At 46.8% G+C, this 24765-nt stretch overlaps 1 protein-coding gene across 9 annotated transcripts in view; it reads right to left on the bottom strand.

Moving 5' to 3' along the window:
- Window positions 1-24765, bottom strand: part of TNIK (TRAF2 and NCK interacting kinase) — a 152100-nt gene that overhangs the window by 70404 nt on the left and 56931 nt on the right. For all 9 annotated transcript variants that reach the window (XM_032118849.1, XM_032118848.1, XM_032118856.1 and 6 more), the window contains exon 3: window positions 3237-3293. In XM_032118849.1, coding sequence (XP_031974740.1) covers window positions 3237-3293 — 57 coding nt within the window. The remainder of the gene's footprint in view (window positions 1-3236; window positions 3294-24765) is intronic.

The following is a 24765-nucleotide window of genomic DNA, read 5'->3' as shown; positions in this document are numbered from 1 at the left end:
GCATCCATCGCTGGAAGTAGGTCATGCAGCACACAGCAGGACCAGCCCCTCAAAAACAAATCTGAACTCTTAATTCAGAGATAGCAGCTGCCCAAACTGATGAAGTGCTGTAATTTGAGGGCCTCTATTCTGCAATCTTCCCTAACAGACAATTAGCAAGAGTGGGGATGAGTTAAACAAAGCGTCCTTGTCAGGAGCCTGTCCGGATTTAGTGTAAGGCACGTGGTCAGGATGAGACGCTGCTCTGGGAGCTCAGTGAACACAGAATCACCATGGTTTGGGTTGGAAGAGACCTTGAAGATCACCTAGTTCCACCTCCCCACTATGGGCAGGGACACCTTCCACTAGACCAGGTTGCTCAGAGTCCCATCCAGCCTGGGCTTTACCCTCCAAAAGTTGCAGATGGCCACACTAAGTCTGTTCTCTGCTGACTTCTGAAAGACACACTGTCAACAGAGACATCCTGGAAAAACAGGTGGGATGGAAGGTCAGGATCAAATGAAGCACTGAAATTGTGTGTGAGGAGGAGGTGAAGGAGTGAGTTTGGGTTTTCAGCAGCAGCCTTTGCACTGAGCCTGGATCAGGTGCCAAGCATGGCTGTAGGCACAATGCAGGGACCAGCTTTAGAAACTCCTCCAGAAGCAATACCCAGGACCATTCCTGCAGTGGCTGGAAGACATGGCTCTGGAAGTGCCTCCAGCACCACGAGCTATGAGGCACAAGCAGCCCTCACCATGTGTCTTGGGGTGACTTTATGATGTTGTATCCCCTATTGCTGTTCTACGCCCGGTAATTAATTCTGTGCCTTTCTGTGCCCTTAAACTGAGCCTGAGAGGGGGGAGAGGAAAAAACCAAGTGAACTTTTCAAAAATGGTTGTTCAAAGACACAGACACACACTCCTCTCCTGCTGCAGCAGCAAGAGCAGAGGAAGCACCCTTCTTGCTTTACAGCCAGCTTTCAGCTCCTCTTCTCCGGAGTAAGACCGAGAGTTGAACTTTGGTTTTCTGGGACTTTGGCTTTTCCCTTCTTCTCTTCCGGACTGTTTGAACATCAGAACACATCGGGAGAATTTTGCACCGAGGCCCCGGAGGTGGGCCCACACCCACCCAGCTCTGAGGAGGAGGAGAGAGACCACACCTACAGAAGGACTCTGAAATCTTCCCAGGTTTCTCTCCACAGTGAGAGGTTTCATTATTTAGTGTTACTACACTTTTCCTGTGTGTTTGTTAAATAAATAGTTTTCTATCTCTTTCACTTTCCTCCGAGGAAAATTTCTTTTTTCCCGAACCTGGTGGGGGAGGGCTGGTTGTAACCTGCCTTCTATCAGAGGGTATTTCCCTCCAAATTTGTCTAAACTGGCACACCATGGCACAGGTTTGCACTGCCAGCACCGTGGTCACTGCCCATCCTGCCCGAGCCTGGTCCTGCCCTGAACATGCCTTCCCTGCCTAAAAGCAACCTAAGGGGAAAATAATTAAATATCCAAAAACCACATCCCATGACAAATACCTGATTTACACCTTCCACATTCAGAAATGAGGGCTAGCTTTGCCAAGGAGAAGTTTTAGATCAGGGACATCGACTTTAAGATGTGTATGAAATTATTACTGGTCGGGATCAGATTTCAGGTACTTTCCTCCAATATCTTTCCTTGGAAGCAATGGTGTTTTCAAACCACTGAATTAAGTGAGGATTCAAATTTAAGCCTGTGTTTGGCCTCAGAGTAATATTTTGATTTCTCAGCTAAAATTCATTCTAACATCAGACTTCATCCCATGGGAATTTCACTGCTATTTATGTCATGGGTTTATGCTTGGTGGGTCTGCCTATTCCCTTAGAGCCTGCTTCCCACGGGAACGAGATAAATGGCACTTGTAGATACTGCAAGTAAACAGGAACAAATCTCATTCACATTTACAGACTTATTTCCACACATCATTTCACCTGTTAGCACCAAAAATAACCTGGATGAAGGTCCCATAGATATTAATACCACACCACAGCATCTAAGGTATTTCAAAACAGATTCCCAAGGCCAGCTGACTGCTTTCACAGAGAGTCTTTTCTGTATGTGCTGAGCTCCTGAAAGCTAATTTAAAACATTAACTCAAAAATTAAGGTGGGTAGATTGTGATCAAGTCCTAATTTTGATATGTGTTATTCCAGTTTAAAAAAAAAAAAAACCAAAAAAAAAAACCAAAACACAAAATACCACATTCTTACTCCCAAGCCTGGCATTGTTTCCAGTGCAGGAACTTTGGCAGGGGTAGTACTGCACTTAGAAAAGAATTATTGAAGAAAAAGCATCTTCATGCCACGCTCCTAAATGGATCTGTTTAGGGTTTTAGGGATCATAGCAACTCAGTTTTTCTTTTGTGGCAACTGGGAAGTGGTGAAACTAGTCTTACCCTCAATTTTGTTATTCATTTAATAATTGGTAAATTCTTGGTTCTCTCATTCTGACAGAAGTTTCAAAAGAGCCACCTTTGAGACCAGGGTGGTGTGGTTTTTTTCCTCTTTATCAGTAGGATGCACAGGAATTATTCAACTTGCCTTGTGAAGTTATTCATGACAATAATTGCAACATAGTTTTGGTGAACAAAAGCTCTTCAGTGAAAATCATGGATGCAGAGAAACAAAAATGAGTTACGAATACACAATCCTGTTGCTACTTTTGACAAGGTCATGTGCAACAGGGCAAGGGGGAATGGCTTCAAACTGACAGGGGGCAGGGTTAGATGGAATATTGGCAAGAAATTCTTCCCTGTGAGGGTGGCGAGGCCCTGGCACAGATTGCCCAGAGGAGCTGTGGCTGCCCCATCCCTGGAAGTGTCCAAGGCCAGGTTGGACGAGGCTTGGAGCAACCTGGGATAGTGGAAGGTGTCCCTGCCCATGGCAGGGGATTGGAACTGGATTTTTAAGGTCCCTTCCAAACTCAAATTCTATGATTTTCTTCAGAATTTATTAAGGCATTTAAAAGAGCCGCTGCTGGAACTGGATGTTGCTTTGTTTCAGCGTGAAAGTACTCAGTCTCCAAATCTCTTTCAGATTTATTTTTTTCTCAAGTATTTATTAAAACTAAAACCTCTTAATGGCACATATCACGTTAAGACAAAGGCAATTTACTTCCCAGGAACATCAGTTTTCCACCCACCCCCACACATTATCACACCCCTTCCCCTTTCTCCCCTTATCTGTAATTTAAGGATGCAGGAGGAGGAGGAGGATACATTACCCCGGTGACGTCCATAACCTTAATAGCAGCAAGCTGGCCTGTTTTAACATGACGACCCTGCAAAATAAAAGGGAGAAGTTTGTTTGGTTTTGCTCAGTGACAGTGTTTTCCTCGCAGTGAACAATATCCTTAAACAATCTCCTCGCCCTGGCAGCATCCACACATTATTTGTTGCTTTTTCAAGAGCATCTTCACAGCAGCTATGATGGGAAAGCAATTCCCTCCCTTTCCTCCTGCCATTACAATTAATTAGTACAGGGCCTTCAGTGCTGTATTTTCCTGGCAAACAAGTGCTGGAAATACCCTTTAATGCTCAGCCATGCACAAAAACCAGCTCAGGGCCTCTCCTGAGCACAGAGCATGACTCGGCTGGAAATGGGCTGCTGGAGCTGAGCTGATGGGAATGTGCTGGCTGGGATACCCACACTGCCTTCAGTCCACTTGTGTCCCATCCCAGCTCTCATGGACCTGGGGACACACCGGGACTCCTGGCCTGCAGGGTACCATATTCACTCTGACCAGTAATTTATTCATTTTCTGAAAGCCTTGGTTAGCAGGCTAGAGAGGTTTTTTAAATTTTCAGCAACTGAAAAAATCAGCAAACCACTGCAATGAACTGTTTGTTGCACAGTGCTCGACTACATTAATCCTAATGGGAAAATGCCTGGGAGAGATGGTGAAAATATAAAAGAGCTCCAACTATTTATGAGGTCTTAAAACCAACACAACTGCTATCAAGCAAAGCAATTCCCAGCCTTTCCTCCATTCCCGCGAAACGAATCACCCAACATCATATCCAGATTGTTCATATCAAATCATTCCCACCCCCAACTGGAGGACATGTGCTCTGCTTCCAAACCAGGCAGTCTGAGGAAAATATGCTTTTCCTCCAGGAAAGCCAGCAAGTGCTGATCCAAACAGGAGAGCTGGCAGGCAAAGGTAAGCACCCCTACTTCCCAGCTTCCATCCCTATTTACCGTGGGAGCTGCTCTAGGCCCCATCATGTGAGATATGAAGACACAGAGAGAATGGCAGCTCCTGCCCTGCAGCATTGGTAATTAACACAGCAAGGACACAACCAGGAGCAGAGGTGGAGAGGGGTCAAGCTGCAGCATGGTACAAACAGGGAAAAATAGAAGCTTTTCCTAAATTGCAGGCTTCTCCTGCCTCCACACCAGCGTACACGATGAGCTGGGGTTTGTGTCAGGTCTCCCAGCCCTCCTGCAGGCTGGAGATGGTCTTTCACACCATCTCAGCTCAAGAACCCTCAATTACCAGACATGGGAACCTCTGCCTGGTCCCTCAGGTTTCCAGGCACGGCGCTAGGAAGCAAACCCACGCGCCGGCTGTGGAGCAAGGCAGCATCATCCTCTCCAAATTTATGACTTCACCAGGAAGCCAATTCACCCACCAGGGCGCCTCGCTCATTTATTAACACAATTTATATGTCCTGAGCAACTGCATGTTCTAACAGCGGAAAAAGAGCTTTATTTTAAAATATGTGCAACATAAAAAGGAACAGAACCAAGCACAGCCCAGCAGCCCCGGGCAGCGGCTGAAGCATCCCCTGGATGCGGCTGTCGGGAAGGAGGGGCACGTCGCTAGACACCATCTATTTAGACAGCATGATCTGCAGAAACAAATCCTCCTCTTCCTAAATTCATCCTTGCTGGCTTGCCCAGGAAGTCCCCACGTGTACTGACACTTTAATTAAAGCCCACAGAGCACCAGCAGGGTAAACACTTGGACCATGGCACGCCCCATCTCCTGTGAACTGGAGGAGGAGGAGGAGGAGGAAGCAAGCTGGGGCATTTCAAACCATGGATTTAGGAGTTATACCTGCCTTCATCTGATGCATCACCACCTCATTTTATATTTTAAGGAAATGCCCCAGCCTTGCCGTGGTGAAGTGCTGCTGCTTCCCTCAGTACCAGCCAAGGAGAAATGGATCCCTATGTGTCCACAGCATCCCTCTCCCAGGAATCTGCTGCCTCCTTGCACACCTCCCAAATATTTACAGACAATGGTAAGAATTTAATATCGTGTAAGCATTTACCAAAACAAAATAAACCACTCGGAAACATATGTTAATGTAAGCCATGAGGGGCACTTAGTCACGCAAAAATCAGGCAGAGTAGAACCAGTAAGTGTTCACCCTGGGATACTGTAGCAAAGGTTTTTTTGTTCTATAGTTTGTTCATGACGATGGATTGTAGAGCTTCACCCTGACAGACGAAGCCATCCAGGGAAAACAGGCATCTCCTCACTAGCCAACCATCCCTTTTAATTCAACCTACTGCTCAGCACTGAGACTTGCTGTGAAACCTTCATAAATAGTTTAGAAAACCCAGTGGATTTTTACCCTACTGCAGATGCTCTTGAATTTGCAATAAGTATACAGAGAGGCTGAAGGAAGACACCGAGAACTGGAAGTGAGAAATATAAGAGAGGCATTAAATCAACATCCAACCTGTACCCATTAAAAGACGTCACGGCAGCAGCAAAGCCCTCTCACAGCGTCAGCCATCAGCCGCCTCTGGCACCTTGGCCACACAGGTTCCAGTGCCTGTGCCCAAAGCCTGGAAGCAAGATTAGAAGCACCCATGCCTCTGCAGTCTCTCCAAAGTATCCAGTTGGATCAGGCAGTGGAGCCACCTGTGCCAAAGCCAAGGCAAGCTGAAATTGGGAATTAATTAATGTCAAGTGTTAAGTTTTCCAGTGTTAATCTGTGCTGCTGTAAGAAAGCTACAAAAGAGGATTGGGGTATGAGGATAAGAAAAGCACCAAAAAGCCCCTGTTGTGATGCTTTTACCTCCTGCGCGTCCTTCACCCATAAAAACTTGGATTTTTCCTTTAAACCATCACCACAGCAGTGCCCTCCACTCAAAAACCACACTAAGACTGAGCCTTATTCCTGCTCCCCTGCTCAACTCTGCCTCCTCGACACCAAAAATGTGGGTCAAAACAGGCAAGAAGTGTTGAAGTTCAAGAGAAAATCTCCATTTTTTCAAAAGTCCTCCATTTTGGTGCCCCCAGGGACATGCTGGAGAAGGTGCCCGAAGGCAAAGCCCTCAGGAGGATGGGACCTTTCCTGGGTAAAACAGTCACTCGTAGCCTTCAGACCACAGCACCAGCAATACTTTTGGTGACAGGAGCAAAGGTAGCTGGCAGGGAACAGCCATCATTGAGCCACCCTTGCTCCATGCGCCCTCCTCACCTCCTGCCTGCCTTTAGTCACCTGTCTGCAGTGGGAAAGGAGCAGATGTGCTCCTCAGCAATCTGTAACACTTTGTCTTCCCACCCTCTTGATCTCCTATTGTTCAGGATTTTCCCGTTTGTTGGGGGTGAGCTGCTTCCAGATGCTCGCACAGAAGGGCAAGACGTGCACGAGAACCAGGATCATTCCCTGAGCCCAACCTTCCACCACATCCCACCATCCCACCACCATCCCCACCCTGCTGCAGGGCTCAAACTCCTGCACGACACCGCCTTTGCTTTGGATGTAACCATGGGTTTTCCCAGCACTCCCTCCCCACTCACGTGGGGTGAACCTCCACAAACCCAAGGAGAGGAAGGAAGAGCTCTCCAGGAAGACTTTGGTCACCCCCATGTTGGCTGTTCACAGCCAGCACTGCATGGCTTGAAGGAGCACTGCCAGCACCACCTGGGGCACAGCTCCTAGAGGCCTCGAACACACAAACATCCTCCAACATCTCCCTGCTCTTGTCCCACAGCAGGTTCTGCCTCTGGCTCTTCGTGAATTCAGCACTGTTACAGACACTGATGGCATAAAACATACAGGAGGAAATCTGAGCTACTAAAGCATTTCCCCCTCTCCAGATTTGCTGTCAAGGTTCACTTGGGTACAAACCCACATTTCAGCCTCAGGATTATTCAAGCATGATCTTCAAAGCTGCCACAATTTTTAATTAAACATCCACCTGAGCATAAATTCATGCTCCTAATTACTCTCAAAACGTTATATCAACTGTCACTAACTTGATAACGTCAAGTATTAAGACTAATTTCTACAAATGAAGCAAGCATCACGAGTCTTTTTCTTCAAAGGTTGTGGTCCTCACACTCCATAAAGTGTAACGGACCAGAGAACATTGGTAAATGCTTTTGAACATCAATTGATGCAATCAGGCATTATATTTACTAAATAAATAAACCCTGGCCTCAATATCAGCCTTTTTAGACAACAACTGCATATCTTGGCCCAAAATTCAAGTCCACATTTTAAGGACAGAAAGAGGATGATTGATTGTTGCTTTTTAAAATTTTCCTAGCACAAGCACGGATTTCACCTCTAAGCAAAATCTGCAATTTCTGTACCCAGAAATGTATTCCATCATATTTACTTAACTTGTGCTGTCGGCTTTTATTCATCCAACAAAATAAGTGGCCCACCACCTGCTGCAGCCAGTGGGACACAACCAGAATTGTCACTTTCTTGAGAAATGCAGAGCTCCCATTTCCTTCTGCCAGGCAGAGCAACATCTCTTACACTTCCCAGCCTGGATACGCAGCCTCCAACACCCTGTGCATACAAAATTCCCACTGCAGGCACTTAGGGGAGTAACCATGTTGTATGTCTGATACTTTACAGCAAAACACTTATAATCCAACCATTTTGCACTGCCCTTACTCATGCTGCATGTAAATATTAAAATGAGTGGGATCAGGGTGCTCTTGCAAGGCCCTGCTGAAATTTCGACAAGAACAGCCCTGCTGGGACCAGACCACAATGCCAGCCCTCACTCACCACTGAGGAACGCTGTGTCTCACAGAGAATCTCAGTGAACTGAGACAAACAACAAAAACTCTCATGGAAGTCCAAATATTACCACTTTGGCAGCAGAGAAACCTCCCAAGTAAATTTCTTCCATTACATTTCTGTTGCAGTTAAAATACTGAGCCTGGTGCCAGCAGCCCAACAACCAACCTTTCTACTGTCCAACTCCTGCCTCCAAACCCAGCCATCAGACATCCTCAGCACCACCACATCCTGCATATTCCTCCTACAACAGGAATGGCACAGGACACCAGAGATTTTACCAGGTTAGAGTCACCAGCTCACTTCTCTGTGTTAATTTTTGGTAAGTGCTATGAGAAACTCTTTGCCCAGCCCCTACTTCTGCACAGGCACCATTCAAGGTGTTCACTGGTGAGTCCCATCTCCTCCAGACTCTGTTTCAGCATTCAAGACCTTCTGCAGCCAAGATCTCCTGGGATGAGCCAGAACTTCACACAGGTCTATGGTCTAGGTCCTGCCAGTTCCTTGTTTTCCTGTAGTTAAAGGTAATCCAGGGACTCGGTCCAAGATTTTTAGCATGAAGGCACTTTAGCACTAATGCACTGAAAACTGCATCCAATTTTTCCTGGGAGAAGGAGCTTTGCCTTCCAACAGGAGCCGTGAATCTGAACTGCTATCCTGCTGTACATTAGACCATTTTATAGCACCTGGCATGATTTGTTCTCAGCTTTTACAGAGTATAGGCACATTTATGTACTTGGTTTCCCATTGAAAGCAATCTTGAGGGTGCCAAAATCCCCTCTCCAAGTAGTCTGAGGGGCTAAAATACTTATTGATGTAAAAAATAGGCTTATTCTAGTGTGAAAATTCAGCAATCTCCAAAACAAGCTGGCTAAAAATGACATACACGAGCTTTGCACTTGGTTTACAGATCTCTTCAAATACATCTGAAATAAATCCATGTATCCAGGTAATTAAAACATTGGATACTCTGCATAGCAGGCCAGCATCAGAAAAATCGAGTCATGAAACAGGATGGGGAAAATGTTTATTTTAACAAAGAGTAACATATCTCTTTGATTAAAACAGAGCAATCATGGGCCAAACCTTATTGTTGCTGCCTGCACTTGACTCCAGTACTGGGAGTGAGATTTCAAGCCAGTGGGGACACAGAACACCACCCGGGGACCAGTCCTTACCCTGCCCAGGAATTCAGCCCCATCTCTCTGCTTTACTGCAGCGGGAGCTTTTTGAGAGAAGCAGTGTGACCACAATGGCAGTGTCCTTCCTTCCCTCCACACCCTTCCATCTCTCCATCATTTCCTGGGTTTAAAAACAGCTTTGCAAAGCTTCAAAGTGATCCCACTGCCTCAAGGCACCAAAGGACATGACTGACTTATTGCAGTTCCTTTCGACTTGGGGCAAACTCCACTTAAACCACCCAGACTGTTCCCCCGCACTTCGATGCTCTGTAAACATCATCCTCCAATAAACATGGCACACCTGAAACTCCAAGGCTTTGACACCAGAAATGGCAAACCTATGAAAAACAAAAAAAGGCGCATCCAGTGTTTGACATCTCACTTGGTGGCCAGGTGAGGCTCCAGGGTTGCTCCTCTGCTCTCCTGAGCTCTCCTGCAGAACACTGGTTGCTCACTCGAGCACCGATCTTCACCTCTGCCCACCCTGCTGCCTTCATTTGGGCTGTTTCTGGAGAGCAGACAACCTTCCCTGAGCAGGACAAACACAAATTTCACTCCTCCCCTTACACCTGTCATCTTTTCCAAGCTTTTGAAGAGTAAAATCTTGAAAAACATTCAGAAAACTCAAAGATAAACTAAACAAAGTGGAATTTTTTTTGCTTGCTTGTTTGTTCTCAGCTGGGCTTTTTTATTAATACATCAGTTTGGACTGAACAACCAGAGCTTCCCTTTAGAAAAGCCTAAGTCTGCTCCCAGCACAGAAGCCTCTGATTGCACAGAGCCAAGCTAATGCTCTGTGCTGACCCACCAGAGCCGACCTTCGGACTGAAGTGTTTCCAGTCCTCTGTATCAATCCAAGCTCTGATCAGGACCCTGCAGCTCAGAGAGCTGCAATTCCATTAATGCAGCTCCACAATAGCTCTGACGTTAAGCAAAGAAGGCAGGATTATTAGATTAACAAACTAAATTGTTAAATTAGCATATTATTCATCTCCAGAAATAACATGCACTACAGCATATAGGTGAGCAAGACTACAGTCTTATATTCCCTACATAAGGGAAACACATCCCTTACGCCAGTGCTTGTACTTATTCCATCCTCTATCCCTCTTGTAGTTCAAATGAGGCTGGAGACTCCTCCCTCCAGCTCAGGAAGAACCAGGTTTCCCTCTTCCATGGATAAAACCATTGCCTTAAGTAGTCCAAAATCAGCATCAGAGAGCCTGAATCCTTCCAAAAGCTTCTGGAGATGATTCCTCTAGATGCGGCCTGCTCCACTTCTGATTTCCACCCAGGGAAAAACACTGGTTAGAAAGCCTGTCCCCCCTCTCTGTGGCACCATTCAGCACCAGCACACTGGCCATGCCAGGCTGTGTATCTCCTCCACGGTCACACCAAGGACTGTGACAGATTTTGCCCACAAGTGTTTGAAGATGCAGCTTTTGAAGGTCTGCTCATCATGGTCATAGCAAACCTTGCCTTGCGGCAGAGCAGATTTCAAGGTGTTTCTGCATTTGTCAGGGCTTTCCCAGAGCCCAGGAACAAACGTTGCTTTGGGAAAGGGAGGTCAAAGCCTCAACGTGAGCAAGTCTAGGCTGGAAGAGGAGTGGGTTGAGCACCACTGCAGGGAGCAGAGAGAGCTGGAGATCATCAACACACAGCAAATACACTGCAAATGGGATTTAGGAGCAGCCTATGGAAACCTGAGGCACCAAAGGACTAAGGAGCGAGAGATGTTCCTGACAAAGAGTGATGTATATATAATAAAAACCAGAATGACAAGCACTGTTTAGGAAAATATTCACTGAGTTGGTCCCACACTGAAGGCAGCAGGATTCAAAAGAGTATCACTGGGATGAAAGAAAGGGATGCCACCATTTACCACTGAACCCCATGCAGCCTCCCCAGGCCCTCTGTGAGCTTTGCTCCCTGCCCCAGCATTCCCAGGTCCAACACAGGGCAATCCCCATGGGTCTCTGCCAAGAGGAGCAGCCCATCACCTGCAGCCCCCCAGGCAAGGAGGGCAGCAGCCAGGCCTTGGGGTGCTCCTTCCTCTCACACACAACCTGTCCTCCTTTTGCCCCAGCTCCTCTGCAAGTGCACATTTTCACAGCTAAGAAGAGGCAGCACAGCCTGTTCCCAACAACATTAGTTCATGACAGCCATGTTATTACCAGCCCTTAACACCCCCACTGTGCTTCTGTTTCATGTCGCTGCCTATTCAACACTGCAGTATTCATAACTAAAATTAAATCTGCCTTTAGGAGACCCACAAGGCACCCTTTCACACAGGCCACATCTCTGATAGAGGCACCAGGTTGTTCCTCCCAGTGGCAAGCACTGAGCTGTAGAGGCAACGGTACTGCCTGGCCCACCCAGTACTCTCAAGGGAGATGCCTGGCTCTCGAGGGTGGCCCAAGAAAGACCCAGCCTTCTCCAACGGGCCAGGCTATCCCACAGCTGGCACCTTCCCCCCAGAGCCCTGCTGCCTGACGTGTGGCAGGGGCCATCACAGACCTGGCCAGGTCTGGACTGCAGCAGGGAGCTGTCACATCTGCAGAATGCCACGCAGATCCCGAGTTCCACGGGCTTTTGCTGTCTGCAGCCCACAGCCAAGCATTTCTGCATGGTCCCAGGGCACGACGGCTTTACCCATGGCCAGAACCACATCAGCTTCAACATTCAAACCCAAACTCTGGGATAAGCCCAGCAGCTTCAGAGCACCAATTCCCATCACAGGTGAAGCTAGCTCCGTACAGGACACAGGAACAGGCATCCCAGGGCACCAGGGAGCTTCTCTGTAATGACTGGGGCTGCTCATGACTTCAGAGCAAAAGCTCAGTATGAGAACGAGCTGCTGTGTCCAGAGCTCAGGGGCACCAGCACAGTCTCTACAAAACTGTGTGTTTTGGCAGCTGCTGCTATTTCTTCTGTACTTGTAGAGAAACAATTCCTTTCAAAAGAGATTGTTCCTAACCTGCTCCCTGCTGCAGGGCAGACAGGGCTTAATGCCTGCAAACGTGTGCGGCTGCCTCTCATGGCAATCCATCCCAGAACACTAATGGACACAGGTACCCCTCAGCCTCCTCAGGCTTTTGGTACCCCATTTATCTGTGCCACACAATAAACAATTGCTTTGCAACATCTGAAGTGTCACATGCTCTTTAAGCCATTCCCCAGATCAGTAACTGTCTTGCAAACCGAGTTTAAAAAATGGCCCTTACGGAAAAAACACTACACACAGTGATGGAAATGCAGTTTCTGGAAACACCTCTGCAGTGCCATATGCTTGACTTCGGGTCTAGTTTTATAGTAGCAAGATTCAATTTTGGAGGTGGCACATAAAGTGCATGGTGATTTTTCAACCAACAACAGCAAGGGAGAACCACCTTCTGTGAACCTGAGTGCTTGGCATCCTCTCTGGCAGCAGGGATGGACAGCACTGGTGGCAGGAGACAGCAACAGGGGAGCCAGGTAACACAGAGGCATCTGTTATCTAAAGCTGGTTGAGGGTTTTGTGCTTTTTTTCTGTCCCTGTGTAAGGAACACTGAGTACAAAGGAAAGCCCAATATTTGTGGTGTTTTCCCGACCATTTAATTCAAGAAATTTAACTCTATGGTTGTCAATGGCTTTTCATGAAGGGATTCCATTGCATTTCATTGACTTGCCAATGGCACAAACCAACCGTGCCCATGTTCCCATGAATCACCCCAGCTGACTGAGCAGCCCAGCCTGCTCTCCCAGCCATATTTTTCCCATTTCCTGTGTTTCTCCACATACCTGCAGGGCAGGACTCTTAGCTCAGCTCACAGCACAGCACAGCTGTCCATGCTGCCCCACATCCCCCATGGCCCTGTTTCTCTGCAGACACGATGACTCAGGATGAGATCCCACCATGGATCTCTCTGGACACCTCAGCAGGGGTTATCAAATGGGGCTCTCACCTCTGTCACCTGCTCCACGACTCCCTGCTTGCAGAAAGGAGCCTGAACACAAACCCACCGGGTTCATTTGTGCACCAACCCTAACACCCCAAATCCAGTAGAAATTTGGGGACTTCTGAGGTCCAGTCCCAATGCTGGTAATGGCTGAACCTACACACCATGAGCCAGGATTTATGTCCAGTCACCTTGAACCACTTTCTAAGCAAACCATCCTTACAACCCTTCCGCTGCCTCCCTCTTTGAGCCTTTCCAGTCCTGCAAACACTTGGATCAACACAGATCTAACCCCCTTGATTCCTGCCCACGTGGCAAGGCTGACTGGCACCTGAGCCAATTCATACATTCAGGCTTCACTCATTCATCAGTTGCCAGCTGACTCCAAGTCCCTGTCTCAGGGTGGTAGAAGTAACAAGAACAAGCTGATAAAGGTACTTACGTTTTATGGGGCTTAGGAGAAAATACCATAGCTGCCAGAAAGTCTCACATATATCTCTTGGGTGACTGAGGTCGTAGCGTGAGGAAAATGAGTGTAAGAATGACATGAATAACCCCATATCTTGTGCTGTGGAGCGCAGAGGTGCTCCCCTAATCCCAATGACTTTGTAGCTCAAGATACTGCAGACCCTGTGCTGCACATTTCTCTATATATGTCAACTCAAATATCAATTTCAAACCTCACATACTTGAAGGCAGATGGACATCACACTCCCTTTCATCCAGAGTTGCCTCTAGGGTTTTTGTCTGCCCTGAGCAGCCTTGACAACTTACTGTCCATCCCATCCTACCCTGAATCACTTACTGTCAGGAGTCAATAAACGTTTTGCAGTGCCTGTGTTCTACTGATTTAAAAGACCCAGCCATGCCTAGAGCAATCCTCTGTGATATGCATACGAATTTGGCTGCACAGGGAGACATCAAAGCTTTCACGTTGTCCGATGTTTCAAGCAAGTCAGGTACAGAGTAGCAAAATTTTAGAATTGTTTAATGGAAAAGGGAGGCTGAGAAATGACATGCAGGCCCCCTTCACCCTTGTATTTGATTTACATCTGTCACACGTGCACTCGCTGCTTTGTCTGGGATAAAGATGAGATTCTTGACTCCGCTGCGGAACAGCCCCTCTGTGGCTCACCCTCTAAGCCAGCCTTGTGGGCTGGGATCAACGGCGTTGATCAGCAGATTAAACTGCACTGCTTTTACAGCTTCTCCATTTCCCAGTCTCCTCTCTCAAGCAGGAATTTCCTACCATTGCACTGGCAAGGCAAAGCTTTTGTATGAAGCAGCAAGGCAGCCAGGTCACTGCCTTTCCCTGCCTTCCCTGCCAAACAGATCTGATGGCACCATTGGGATGCCCTTGCATGGCAAAGGGTCCTCCTCCCAGGACACCCAGGGCCCCTCACTGGTCCTCATTTCTCCACAAAACAGAGAAACTGGGGTGCAAGGGCTCCTCTAGGAAAGGAGTGAGCCCTGAAAGACCCCACAAACCAGAAGAGCCTCCCCAGCCCCACGCGTGACCCCCATCCAGCCTTGCCACAGGCAGCACAGCAGAGAGAGGCTTTAGCCAGGAATTTGAAAGCAGGGAAAAGAGGAGGAGGACTTGGGATAAGCAGAGGAAGGTTAAGCTGGTACCAGGGATTACATGGGAACAGTACAGCTCAGGAATGAGTGGGAGGAAGCCAGAAAGGACCGAGTGTCCCTGCCACCTTCAGCACTTGGGGACATGAGGGACGAGCCCAGCACTGGCACAGCAAGTCACTGTTTGGCAATTCCAGGACTGCAGCCACTGCCTGGTGTGGTTACCAATGCAGGAGGGCTCTCCAGCCATTAAGGGCCCTACTCAGAGAGCAATAACATGTACAGACACAAATCGATGCTGTACAGTTTGAAGGAACTGACTGAAGGCTATGGATTTTACTCACTGTTATTTGCAAAGTGAAACAAAGCAGACAAAAAAGCTCTCAAAGCAGCCCAAAAAGCTGCCTGCAGGAACGTGGGCAGCTCACGAAGGCTGCCTGCAGCTTTGCAGAGAGAACACATATGGGCAGGGGGTGATGGCCTTTTATTCCACTGGATAAAGATCTTAGTGGAAATCTGAAAAGCTCAGTGTGGCACCTCATCCACAGCTAATCCACATGGACTATGCCATGCTGTAGGCACGCCAGGAAGGAACCAAGGCCAGGCACTGCACTGAGTCACACCACAAACCTGTAACTTCAGCTGTACTAAGAGAAAGAAATTGGTAAGATACAGCTTTAGAAGCATAACTCCAGACCTGCTCCTACCTAAAGACAGCTCAGGCCACCCAGAAATCCCATTCCCTACAGCCAGGACAACATGCCACTCCCCCCAGGCCACCGCAGGCTTTTAACCCTTTCCCAGCAGGATCAATGTTTGCTAAGCACTAAAAGTCACCAGTAGGTTACAGGCAGATTCACATTAAAAAGCTCTTTCATATTCAAGGTCTTTCCCCTCAGCAAGAGCTGGCCGTCAGACAAAACACCAGTTTGCTCATGCTGCTTGGTATTCAGGGACTGGTCACCTGTAACAGAGTGGGCAAAGGTGATTTGTAGAAGCCACCAACATGTAAGAACAGGGGAAAACCTCCCTGCATTTTTCCAGGGAAATAAACCCAACCTGTCAGTTTGCCCACTCCCTCAAACCCCCACAGCCAGGGGTAAGTTTTGGTATACACTTAACAGGGTGCATGAATTTCCTTTACATTAGAGCCTTGATTGAGTTAATGCTGATTTTTAAGTGCGCTGCAGAGTCTTAAACTCCAAGCAAGGATGGAAAGCACAGCCAGGGATGTGTGGCGTGAGGCAATTTCCTGGGATGCGAGGCCAAGGCCGAGCCAAGCAGCTGGGTGCTATTCCTGGATCCCCACCAAGTGCACTCGACCTTGGGTGAGAGACTGGGCTCTTTGCTGCTCGATGTTATCCCCCAGTAAAAGGGGTAAAATAGTATTGCAGCTACCCCATAAAGATGATGCAGTGGGTGATGCTATACTGCAAAAAGCCTCCAAAGCCTTGCCTAAGTGTAGAAACACGTTAGTGAATATCAGGAGTTGTTCCTCACACACCCGTACCCGGCATCAGAGCCGTGATTTGCACCTTCAAACAACAGTGCTCTATAAATTCTTAATTTTTTTTTTTCTGCCACAAAGGGCTTTTGTTTTCCCAGGAGACTTAAGAAAAAAAAAAAGTCAACAAAATTTCTTTACATTTTTAATTCAAATGCTTCTACACAGCATTTCCACAAGACTGCTTAAAAAGCACACTAGAAATTGTAATTAAAAGCTGATCTGCTCCACGAAATGACTCAGGCTTCTGCAGCTTCAACCCTGGCCTCAGACAGCTCTGCCAGTGCAGCACTGACTGTTTCCAATCAGCACACAGGGAGCTGCCAGCATTTATGAGAGAACAGGGGAAGGTTTCCTTAAATGCGAAGGATAAAAGAAAAAATTCAGTTACTATCACCTACTATCTGACCAGCATCAGAGGGGTAATGAGCAGACTGTGAGAGCAAAAGATCAACCCCCTCTCTAATGCCCATAAAAATAACCCAAAGCCCATGGACAGATGTGGTTTTCTGTACAAATACCATCATAAATGTAACCTGCCCCTTTGCCTTTGGAGCAGAAAACTGACTTGTCAGATTGCCTGGTATTTCTCATCCCTCCCACAGCTGTAGCTCAGCAGGACACACTGGCTGCAGAAATATCACCCTGGGATTTAGTTTCTAATATTTCCACAGACATCACATTTCCCAGAGGGAGCTATAAGATGTGCTTGGCTCTTCTTTTGTTGTTGTTGTTGTTTCAGTAATCACAGAATTGTTTAGGTTGGAAAAGACCTTTAAGGTCAACGAGTCCAACTGTAAACCTTACACTGCCAAGTCCAGCACTAAACCACATCCCCAAGCGCCACATCTACTCATCTTTTAAACCCCTCCAGGGGTGGTGACTCAACTGCTTCCTTAGGCAGCCTGTTCCAGTGCCTGACAACTCTTTCTGTGAAGAAATTTTCCCTAATAGCCAATCTACACTTCCCCTGGTGCAACTTGAAGCCATTTCCTCTCATCCCACGATGCAGGTGAAGGGCTGAGGTGAGGCAGGGATGTCCTAGTGCTCCTCACAGTCACAGCTTCTGCAAGAGGCGAACCTGGGGGACTCCTGGGTGGGCGAAGGCAGCTGGGAGACTCCCAGAGAATAATGAAATGCCAGGGCTGCATTTGCTCAGACAGGAGCAGCACTGTGAGAAGCAGAGCATGTTTACAGCAAAGGCACCTTTTACAGCAAAGACCATGAACTTAAACCTCTGGATATGCTTGGAGACTTGAGAGAGAAAACCTTTGTTCAGGGCATGACAGAGAAGATCCCTGCTCCCCTGAAGTCCATCTGCCATTCAGTCAGTCATACAAAAATAGAAGATTACACAGCGGGGCAACAAATGTGACAGACCATTTTTGCTCCCCCGCCAATGCCCAACTTGTCTCCATTCAGGTCATCACCCTCTAGAGGCATGACACCAGGAGCAAGTGCTGTGACTGAGAAGCCACTGGCAGCAGCACCAGGACTGCACAGGAGGTGACTGCAGAAGCCACAACTCATCCTTGCTGCCTACAAGCCATGAGCCTCCAGTGCTTCAAACAAAGGAGGAAGATGAGTAATTTCAGACAAAAGAATGAGCCATCATCAAAACTTCTCACACAAATATCTGAACTGGATTAGGTACCTGTGCTACAAGTCTCTTTCTTTTTTCTATTCTTCTTTTTTTAAGCTTTTAACATTTTGTTTCCTTCCTCCAGATTTCCAAATTCCTACCCGCCTCTGAAAGAGCTGAGCTGAAGTATTCCCTGAAGGCTACTGTTCCCAGTACCTTCCAGATCAAGAAGAACCAAAGGTTTCAATAAATCTTGCTCCTATTCACACACAAGCACTCCTATAAATTTCTGTTGCAGTATCTTTCCTTGTCTTCGCTGGCTCTCAAAGCATTTATGTGATGGACCAGGAAGAAATGGAACTCAGCAAATAAAACCTACCCTGAAGATAAATGTAAATATAAAGGGGATAAACTGCCTTGCTGTAGATGTAAACCATGCAAGGAGATCAGTCACCACTAAGGTGACCTGAATGATGGATGGCCAAGCTAAGCTGTCCCCTGACAGCAAGTTGGGTTTTGTGGTCGTGGATGATAGTTGTTAAGAATGAGAGATTTCAGCAGCACTTGCAGCCTGGGAAAAGCTCCTTATACCTGCTCAGAACATGCCATCTGTAGCAGCCTATTAATGTCCCCTGAAACGATGGTCCCTTCCCTCCCAAAAGGGCTTATGCTGATGATAAATGAGAGTCATTCTCTGTCTTAAATGCTGATGGGGGAAGAGTCTTTTAGAAGTTATAAAACCTGCCAAAATTATCAGTAATGCACAATGTTGTGATTTAGCACAAACGTGTCCCAGTTCTGTGAAAATACAAGGCAGAAAGAAGAAGTGAAAAACACCCCAAGTGACAACAGAAAAGCAGATCTTGGTCTCCCCTGAAATTCCTGGACAGCTTGAAATCCCTTTGAGGAAATCTCAAACCATTTCCTCTTCTGAAAGTTCAGTGAACAAGTCAAAAATATACCTGTCCTTCCAAAATAAGCATCCTGTTTTCCTGAATGATTTTATGCAGATTAGATTACCCAGCCCTTGCTCTTCTGCTCCGAGCCCAGAGCCACTTGAAATACAAACACTTAGGGAAAATCTTCCAACATATAGCAAACCTGGTCCTGGATGACAAGAGGTTACCAACTTGGTAAGTTGCTATTAAGCAACTGAGTGGATAAAGCAGATTTCCAGGAGATGGGTGGTACCCGGTTCCCTGGCTCATGTGCCACCTGGAAACGCTCTGCTGTGCTGGGGCAAGTCCCAGGAGCGATGGGGTGGGAGGATGCCAACACCTCTCATTCTGCAAATGCTGTGGGTACCAAGAAAGGAAAACAGAAGTGAAACAAAGCCTAGTGGAGCAGGTGGCAGGAAGAGCAGTCATTTCTCTTCTCCTCCCCCAAACCCATTATTTGCAGCAAAGTATAAACCCAAGTGTCCCTAAAAATACAAGTTAAGGCTTTCTGTGGCATCGTCTGACAGCAGCTTGCCTCCAGCTTTCCAAGCCCTACGAGCCCTTACTGCCTCCTCACTGCCCTCCTCCTCTCACCCCTTCATTTTCAGTCTTTCCATTTTCCTCCCTTTTTCACATACTGTTTTTCCCTGTTTCATTTCCACCACAGTCCTGGCAAGGATGGCAAGGCATTCACCTGACACCAGGTATCCCCCTGGTACTTGACATCCATCTGAAAAGGAGGTTGGAGGACTTGGTAAAAAGCCACTGACCCCACAGTTTCATCTCGAGAAGGGTGCAGGGACAGGACTGATGGAGGGTTTCTCTTTCCCCCACCCATTCATCTCTAACTGTGGCACCTGGACACAACACAAATTAGAGCTAAAAGCACCTAAAAGCACGGAAAATGAAACAGGCTAACTCAGAAAAGCAAAAGTACATCTAATTTAGTTACAGAGAAATAAATGGCAATTCCAAGGCTGCAAAAATGTTCCATTCTGTAAAAGAATTTATATACTTTTAAGAAAGGGGAAAAAAGGTGGGCTGAGAACATTCTCCATTTATGACTACTTTCCTAAGATCTGGCTGTGCTGCCACACCAGTATTTAGCAATTCCCCCCTCTCGTCACATAGGCAAATGTAAGGATTCACATTTCTCAGGTAACTCACTTTTTTACTGCAGTCCTAAGGTTGTGTTTCTGCAAATTTATGTTTTGTTTCTCTAAAAAAAAAAGGTTAATTGAGCATTGCTGCCATGTAATTATTCACAAATGGGTATCTGCCACACAGGGCCTTGATTTTCACATATTTTCTACACTACTAAACCTGACACAAACATTTCAGGCTAAAAATTATTTCCAGCAAGAATTCCCATAATTCCATGATTCTTGCAACATACGGAGGAAGATACCATGCCACCTTTTGACCCACTAACTTGTTTTCTCAACCTTGTCACAGGACAGAGCTCCCACTCTCAAGTCTCGGGCACACTTGACTGGGAAGCTCTTGCAGTGCTCCCGAAATGCACCCCAGCATCCTGCAGGGTTCCTGTGTGGAAACAGCCAGCATGGTGGGTCTCCTGCTCAGAGGGTGTCATGTTATCCCTTCTCAGGCAGGAATGAGGGCACTGAGCCTTCCAGGGGCTATTCCACTCTATTTATTCCTACTGATGTCTGTGCTGTGGCATTCCTGGAGAAGCACCTTTGCTTTCAGAGACGCTCAACCATCTCCCACCCATCCCAAAACCAGTAGGACTTACCCCAGCACTCAAGCACACGATCTTCTAGGCACAGCCTGGTTTTCTGGGTACAGATCACATCTGGGAATAACTGCTGCTCACACAAAACGCCCTCGGTGTTCACTTGCAAGCCCATTTTCCCCTCACACACGGCGCTACCATGGCACCAGCGCACCGTGCCATTCCGCGCCTGCCAAACCACACTTCAGCATGCTGACCACACACATTCCTTGCCCTGCAGAGCAAAACCCTCCACGCTCAGCTTGGACTAAAAAGATACCATCCCTCCTCCATTTTATCCCCGCTTCCTCAGGAACGAGCCGGGATTCGACTCACGTGGGTGCATGCATGCGTGCACTTGCAAGCTTTAGCACTATTAGCTAACTTCAAAGCCATCAAAGATAATTATTTTCTACCAACTTCATGGCAACAGGCAGCTGGGTGGCAAAGGATGCTGGACGCAGCCTTTCAGGAGGTTTATCTCCAACAGCTTTTAATCCTGCTGGCCTCGTTCTCCAGTCAATTATAGCAGCCTCAGCAGCCAAAAAAGTAATGGGAGTGAGAGACTATAGGTATAAGCAGACATAATAGAATCCTAATTTAATTAGGGAAGTACTCAATCAACCAAGAGACATAAATACAAAGAAAACCAGGTTTATTAGCTCTGGTGCTGGCAGAAATGCCCATTTCATTCCTGATTACTGGGGGAGGGATAAAACAGATCAGTAATCTTAACAGTCCTGGTTTGCTCTTTCAGAAAAAGTTAATTACAAAACCAAGCAAAACTCAAGAGCTTCTAGAACCACAGCACTCACGATGGGCAAGTAGCTGAGCTCAATATGGAGGGAGCCAGGTTCTGGCTTAACTCTGGTTACAGAACACAAACTACAGCTGGACCAGCCTTATGGGAAGAAGTTTTCAACCTCAGTTCTCAGGTCAGATTTAGATCAGTGCCTCCCAGCAGTTTACATACCTCACTTTCCCCCACGTAAGAGGAAAGTCAGGATCACTGGGTGTCACAATGCACTCCAAGAGGCTTTGAGAAGGAAAAGGTGAAAAGCACCAACTCCCCAGGGCAGCACTGAGCCCACCTGAGCTAGAAAGCTCCATCCTTTGCTACCCCATCGTCATTCGGGACTGGCAGGTTCAGAGCCAGTGGGTGTATGTAACATTTGTGCTTTAATGCCTGAGAGTTTAACAGTGCAAAGTGACTAACGAGGGGCTGGGGAACTATTTGGAGATTAGCTAACGGATTTCATGTTATGAAAGAGCAGGTTGTAATTTTAGGATTAGAAATCTGTATTTTGGATGTCAATACCTTGTGTGAGAAAGGGGCCAGAAGCAGTGGCACGATGACGCTCTAATCCATCCACAAGGAACCAAGAAGGCAAGCAGGGAATGAGCAACCCATGCCAAGAAACACCAAAGAAATAAAATAAATCGACTGCCAACACCACGTTCTGTGCTCTCCTGTAACAACAGGTGGGCTAACATGCACCTCTGTGCAGACTCCCACTGCCTTCCCTGGGATTATCCAACTACAGCCACAAGATTTCAGCGCCTACCCAGCAACGTGGCAGAGCTCACTCCACCATCAGATGGATCCAAGAGGAGTCCTCCACCACAGAACCATCCCCACCTCTCCCTACAGCCAGACAGAGAAAAATGTATGAGAATATATATGGGAAGCCATGTGGTGAGACTGAGCATCCCATTCTGCCACTAATTTAGCAAGACCGAGAGCACACAGCCACACTGCTCTTCCTCCATCCCTGCCTCAGTTTAAATGAAGTATTTAACCAGCCCTGAAGGACTGTGACCTTTCTGACAACCCAAGAAGTCCCAGCTTCGCTGTGCCCTTTGGATTTATCCCTCCAGGGTAAGGAGAGACCCTTTACTACAACATGGCAAAGTGCTCAGCACCCTGCATGGGTGCATCTCGCCCAGCTCAGCCTTTTGTGAGCCTCCAGTAAAAACCAGTGAATCCCCATTGCCCCAGCAAAGCTGTAGAGGAGCAGTGGCTCACTTTTAACACTTATCATACATATATATGTACCTATATACAATATATGCAGAGTGCTGAATCAGCACCTCCTGGTTTCCTATTGTTGCTGTTGGCTCATCGGGATAACCCCCAGAGGAGTCAGGGATGAGCTGGATAAAGCCATGACTACCGAAGAAGAAAAACAGTCCCCTTGCTGCCTGCTGTATCCAAGGTACTGTCTGAAGGCACATTAAACACAATATTTATCTTACCAGGCACTTGGGGGTTTTACGATTTGAGATTTTTTAACTTCCAGTTAACTTGCAGGCTCATAAAAAGAAAAATACTCACTGTAAGGTGAACATAATTTACCAATGCATTTTTCACTTAATTTGGTTTTTCATCTTTCCTTCCTTTTTTCATCCAGTTTTTCCTCTTCCTCCTCACCTCTTCCATTTTCCACTACTTAAAATTTACAAAGTTTGAAACAAATAAAGCCAGACTGAAAATACACAGTCAGTCTTCAATGTTGCAGAGGTTAAAAATAGGCTTTAAACCAGCTAATGTCAGCATCAGCATGAAAGAAAGGACACCCTGACAGCTCTAATTATTACATTCTCTTGTTTTGCACTTCTGAAGAGCAGCAATTAAATCTCTGCTTGGGCTTATAAGGAAAAAGTAAAGTGCTCTGCACCTGCAAAACGGATTCTGTTCCATGGGAGGATTTCAGCTCCCCAAAGCACATTATCCAGGGCAACCTGCAGAAAAAAAACCATCCTCCCCTTTCCAGCCACCGAGGATTTTGACGCCAGGTCACAGGGAAGAATACTAATAATGGCAACCCCTCCTCTGCTGCCTTTGCTGGATAGATTTATTTAAGAAAAAGCTCACCATTTCTGGACAAAATCGCTGCAGACTCTGTATGTGCAAGGCCTGAAACTGCCATATGGTGATAAGAGTAGTTTTATTCATAATCATTTTTATTGCAGTAGCCTCCGGGGACTTGAACTAGGTCACTTTCCCATCAGGGCTCACTACAAGCCATTAAGTAAGTGGTGCACACAAGGCCCTTTAAGCATCTTGTATAAACGAGTCATTCTGTTCATTAAAAAAGGAAAAGAGAAACAAGCACTGCAGTTTATGAAAACTATTTTCTGCCACTCATAAATATAAATTCTTCGATGCTCAGTAATGTCAGTGTTTGCAGCTGTTCCCTCAGCAGCACAGAGGGTCTCTTGCTTATTCCAGCTACCTGTCTTTGGGACACTCGCTGGTGCCAGGGACCTCTACTCTTGTTAAATCTGGCTGGGATGAGCTGGGAGGTTGGAAATCTCCCTGACCTAGAGACAGAGGAGACTCCCTGATAACCATGCCAGTGGCAGCAGCTTCATTTCTTTAGGAAATTCAACTAAAAAGCATATCATCACTTTCATGCTCAATTCCAGGCTGGCACCAAGTAGAGACAGTTTAAAAAATCCCCAAAAGCCCATAACAAAAGAGAAGAAACTTCCCAAGAAACTATATGAAAACAAAGTCAAGACTCTCCATGGAAAACAAACTTTTAATTTGCAGAAAAGTGTATTTTTTTTTTCTAATGCAAACCAGTTTTGAGCAAGAGAGTCTGGGCATCCCCTCTCCGTGACGAAGGGAGGACTTGGTATGCACCAAAGGAAGGGCAGGCACCAGCTGGAACGCCAGCAGAAGAAAGGCACAGTGTTTCCATAAAGCCAGTGGAAAAAAAAATATAGCTGGGAACATTTTTCTGGCAGAAAACATTCACTTATGGAAGCAAAGCACTGATAGCCAAGGAGAAAGCTGAGCTCGCTGAGCCAGCTCTCCCGCTCCCAGGGACACCTGCAAGTTGTCTTCTGTGGGAGCAGCCGGATGGGGACATAAATAAGACTGCCTGGGCTCTGTCCCCAAACCCAAGAGATCCCCAATGTCTTCCCATCTATCTCAGTGGGTTTCACATCAAGCCATTGACCCAAGGATCTTGGATCTCCTTACGAAAGCAAACAAATCCCATCCATTCTGCCTGGAGACAGAACAGCCTTTCCCACCCTACCTGAATCGCCGTCCCAGGAAGCCAATTTAGATGCTGCCTAACACAGTCAACAGTCTGCTGAAAATATTTTCATCATCTTTTCCCAGGCTGAGGAAAGGACTGAGCATGCCCCAAGGCTCAGGCAGCTCCTCCAGCCTGGCTAAAAACTGCTGTTCTAATAAAAGACATTACCTCTCAGTACAAACCTGGAGTTCTTCTGTCCCTGGTTCAGTGAAGCTACAGCCAACACTATTTCTAAATGCT

This window comes from Corvus moneduloides, chromosome 10 (assembly GCF_009650955.1).
Source record: "Corvus moneduloides isolate bCorMon1 chromosome 10, bCorMon1.pri, whole genome shotgun sequence".
In the NCBI taxonomy this organism is placed as follows: Eukaryota; Metazoa; Chordata; class Aves; order Passeriformes; family Corvidae; genus Corvus; species Corvus moneduloides.
The sequence above is the reverse complement of the archived record's forward strand: the minus strand, read 5'-3'. Positions and strand labels throughout refer to the sequence as shown.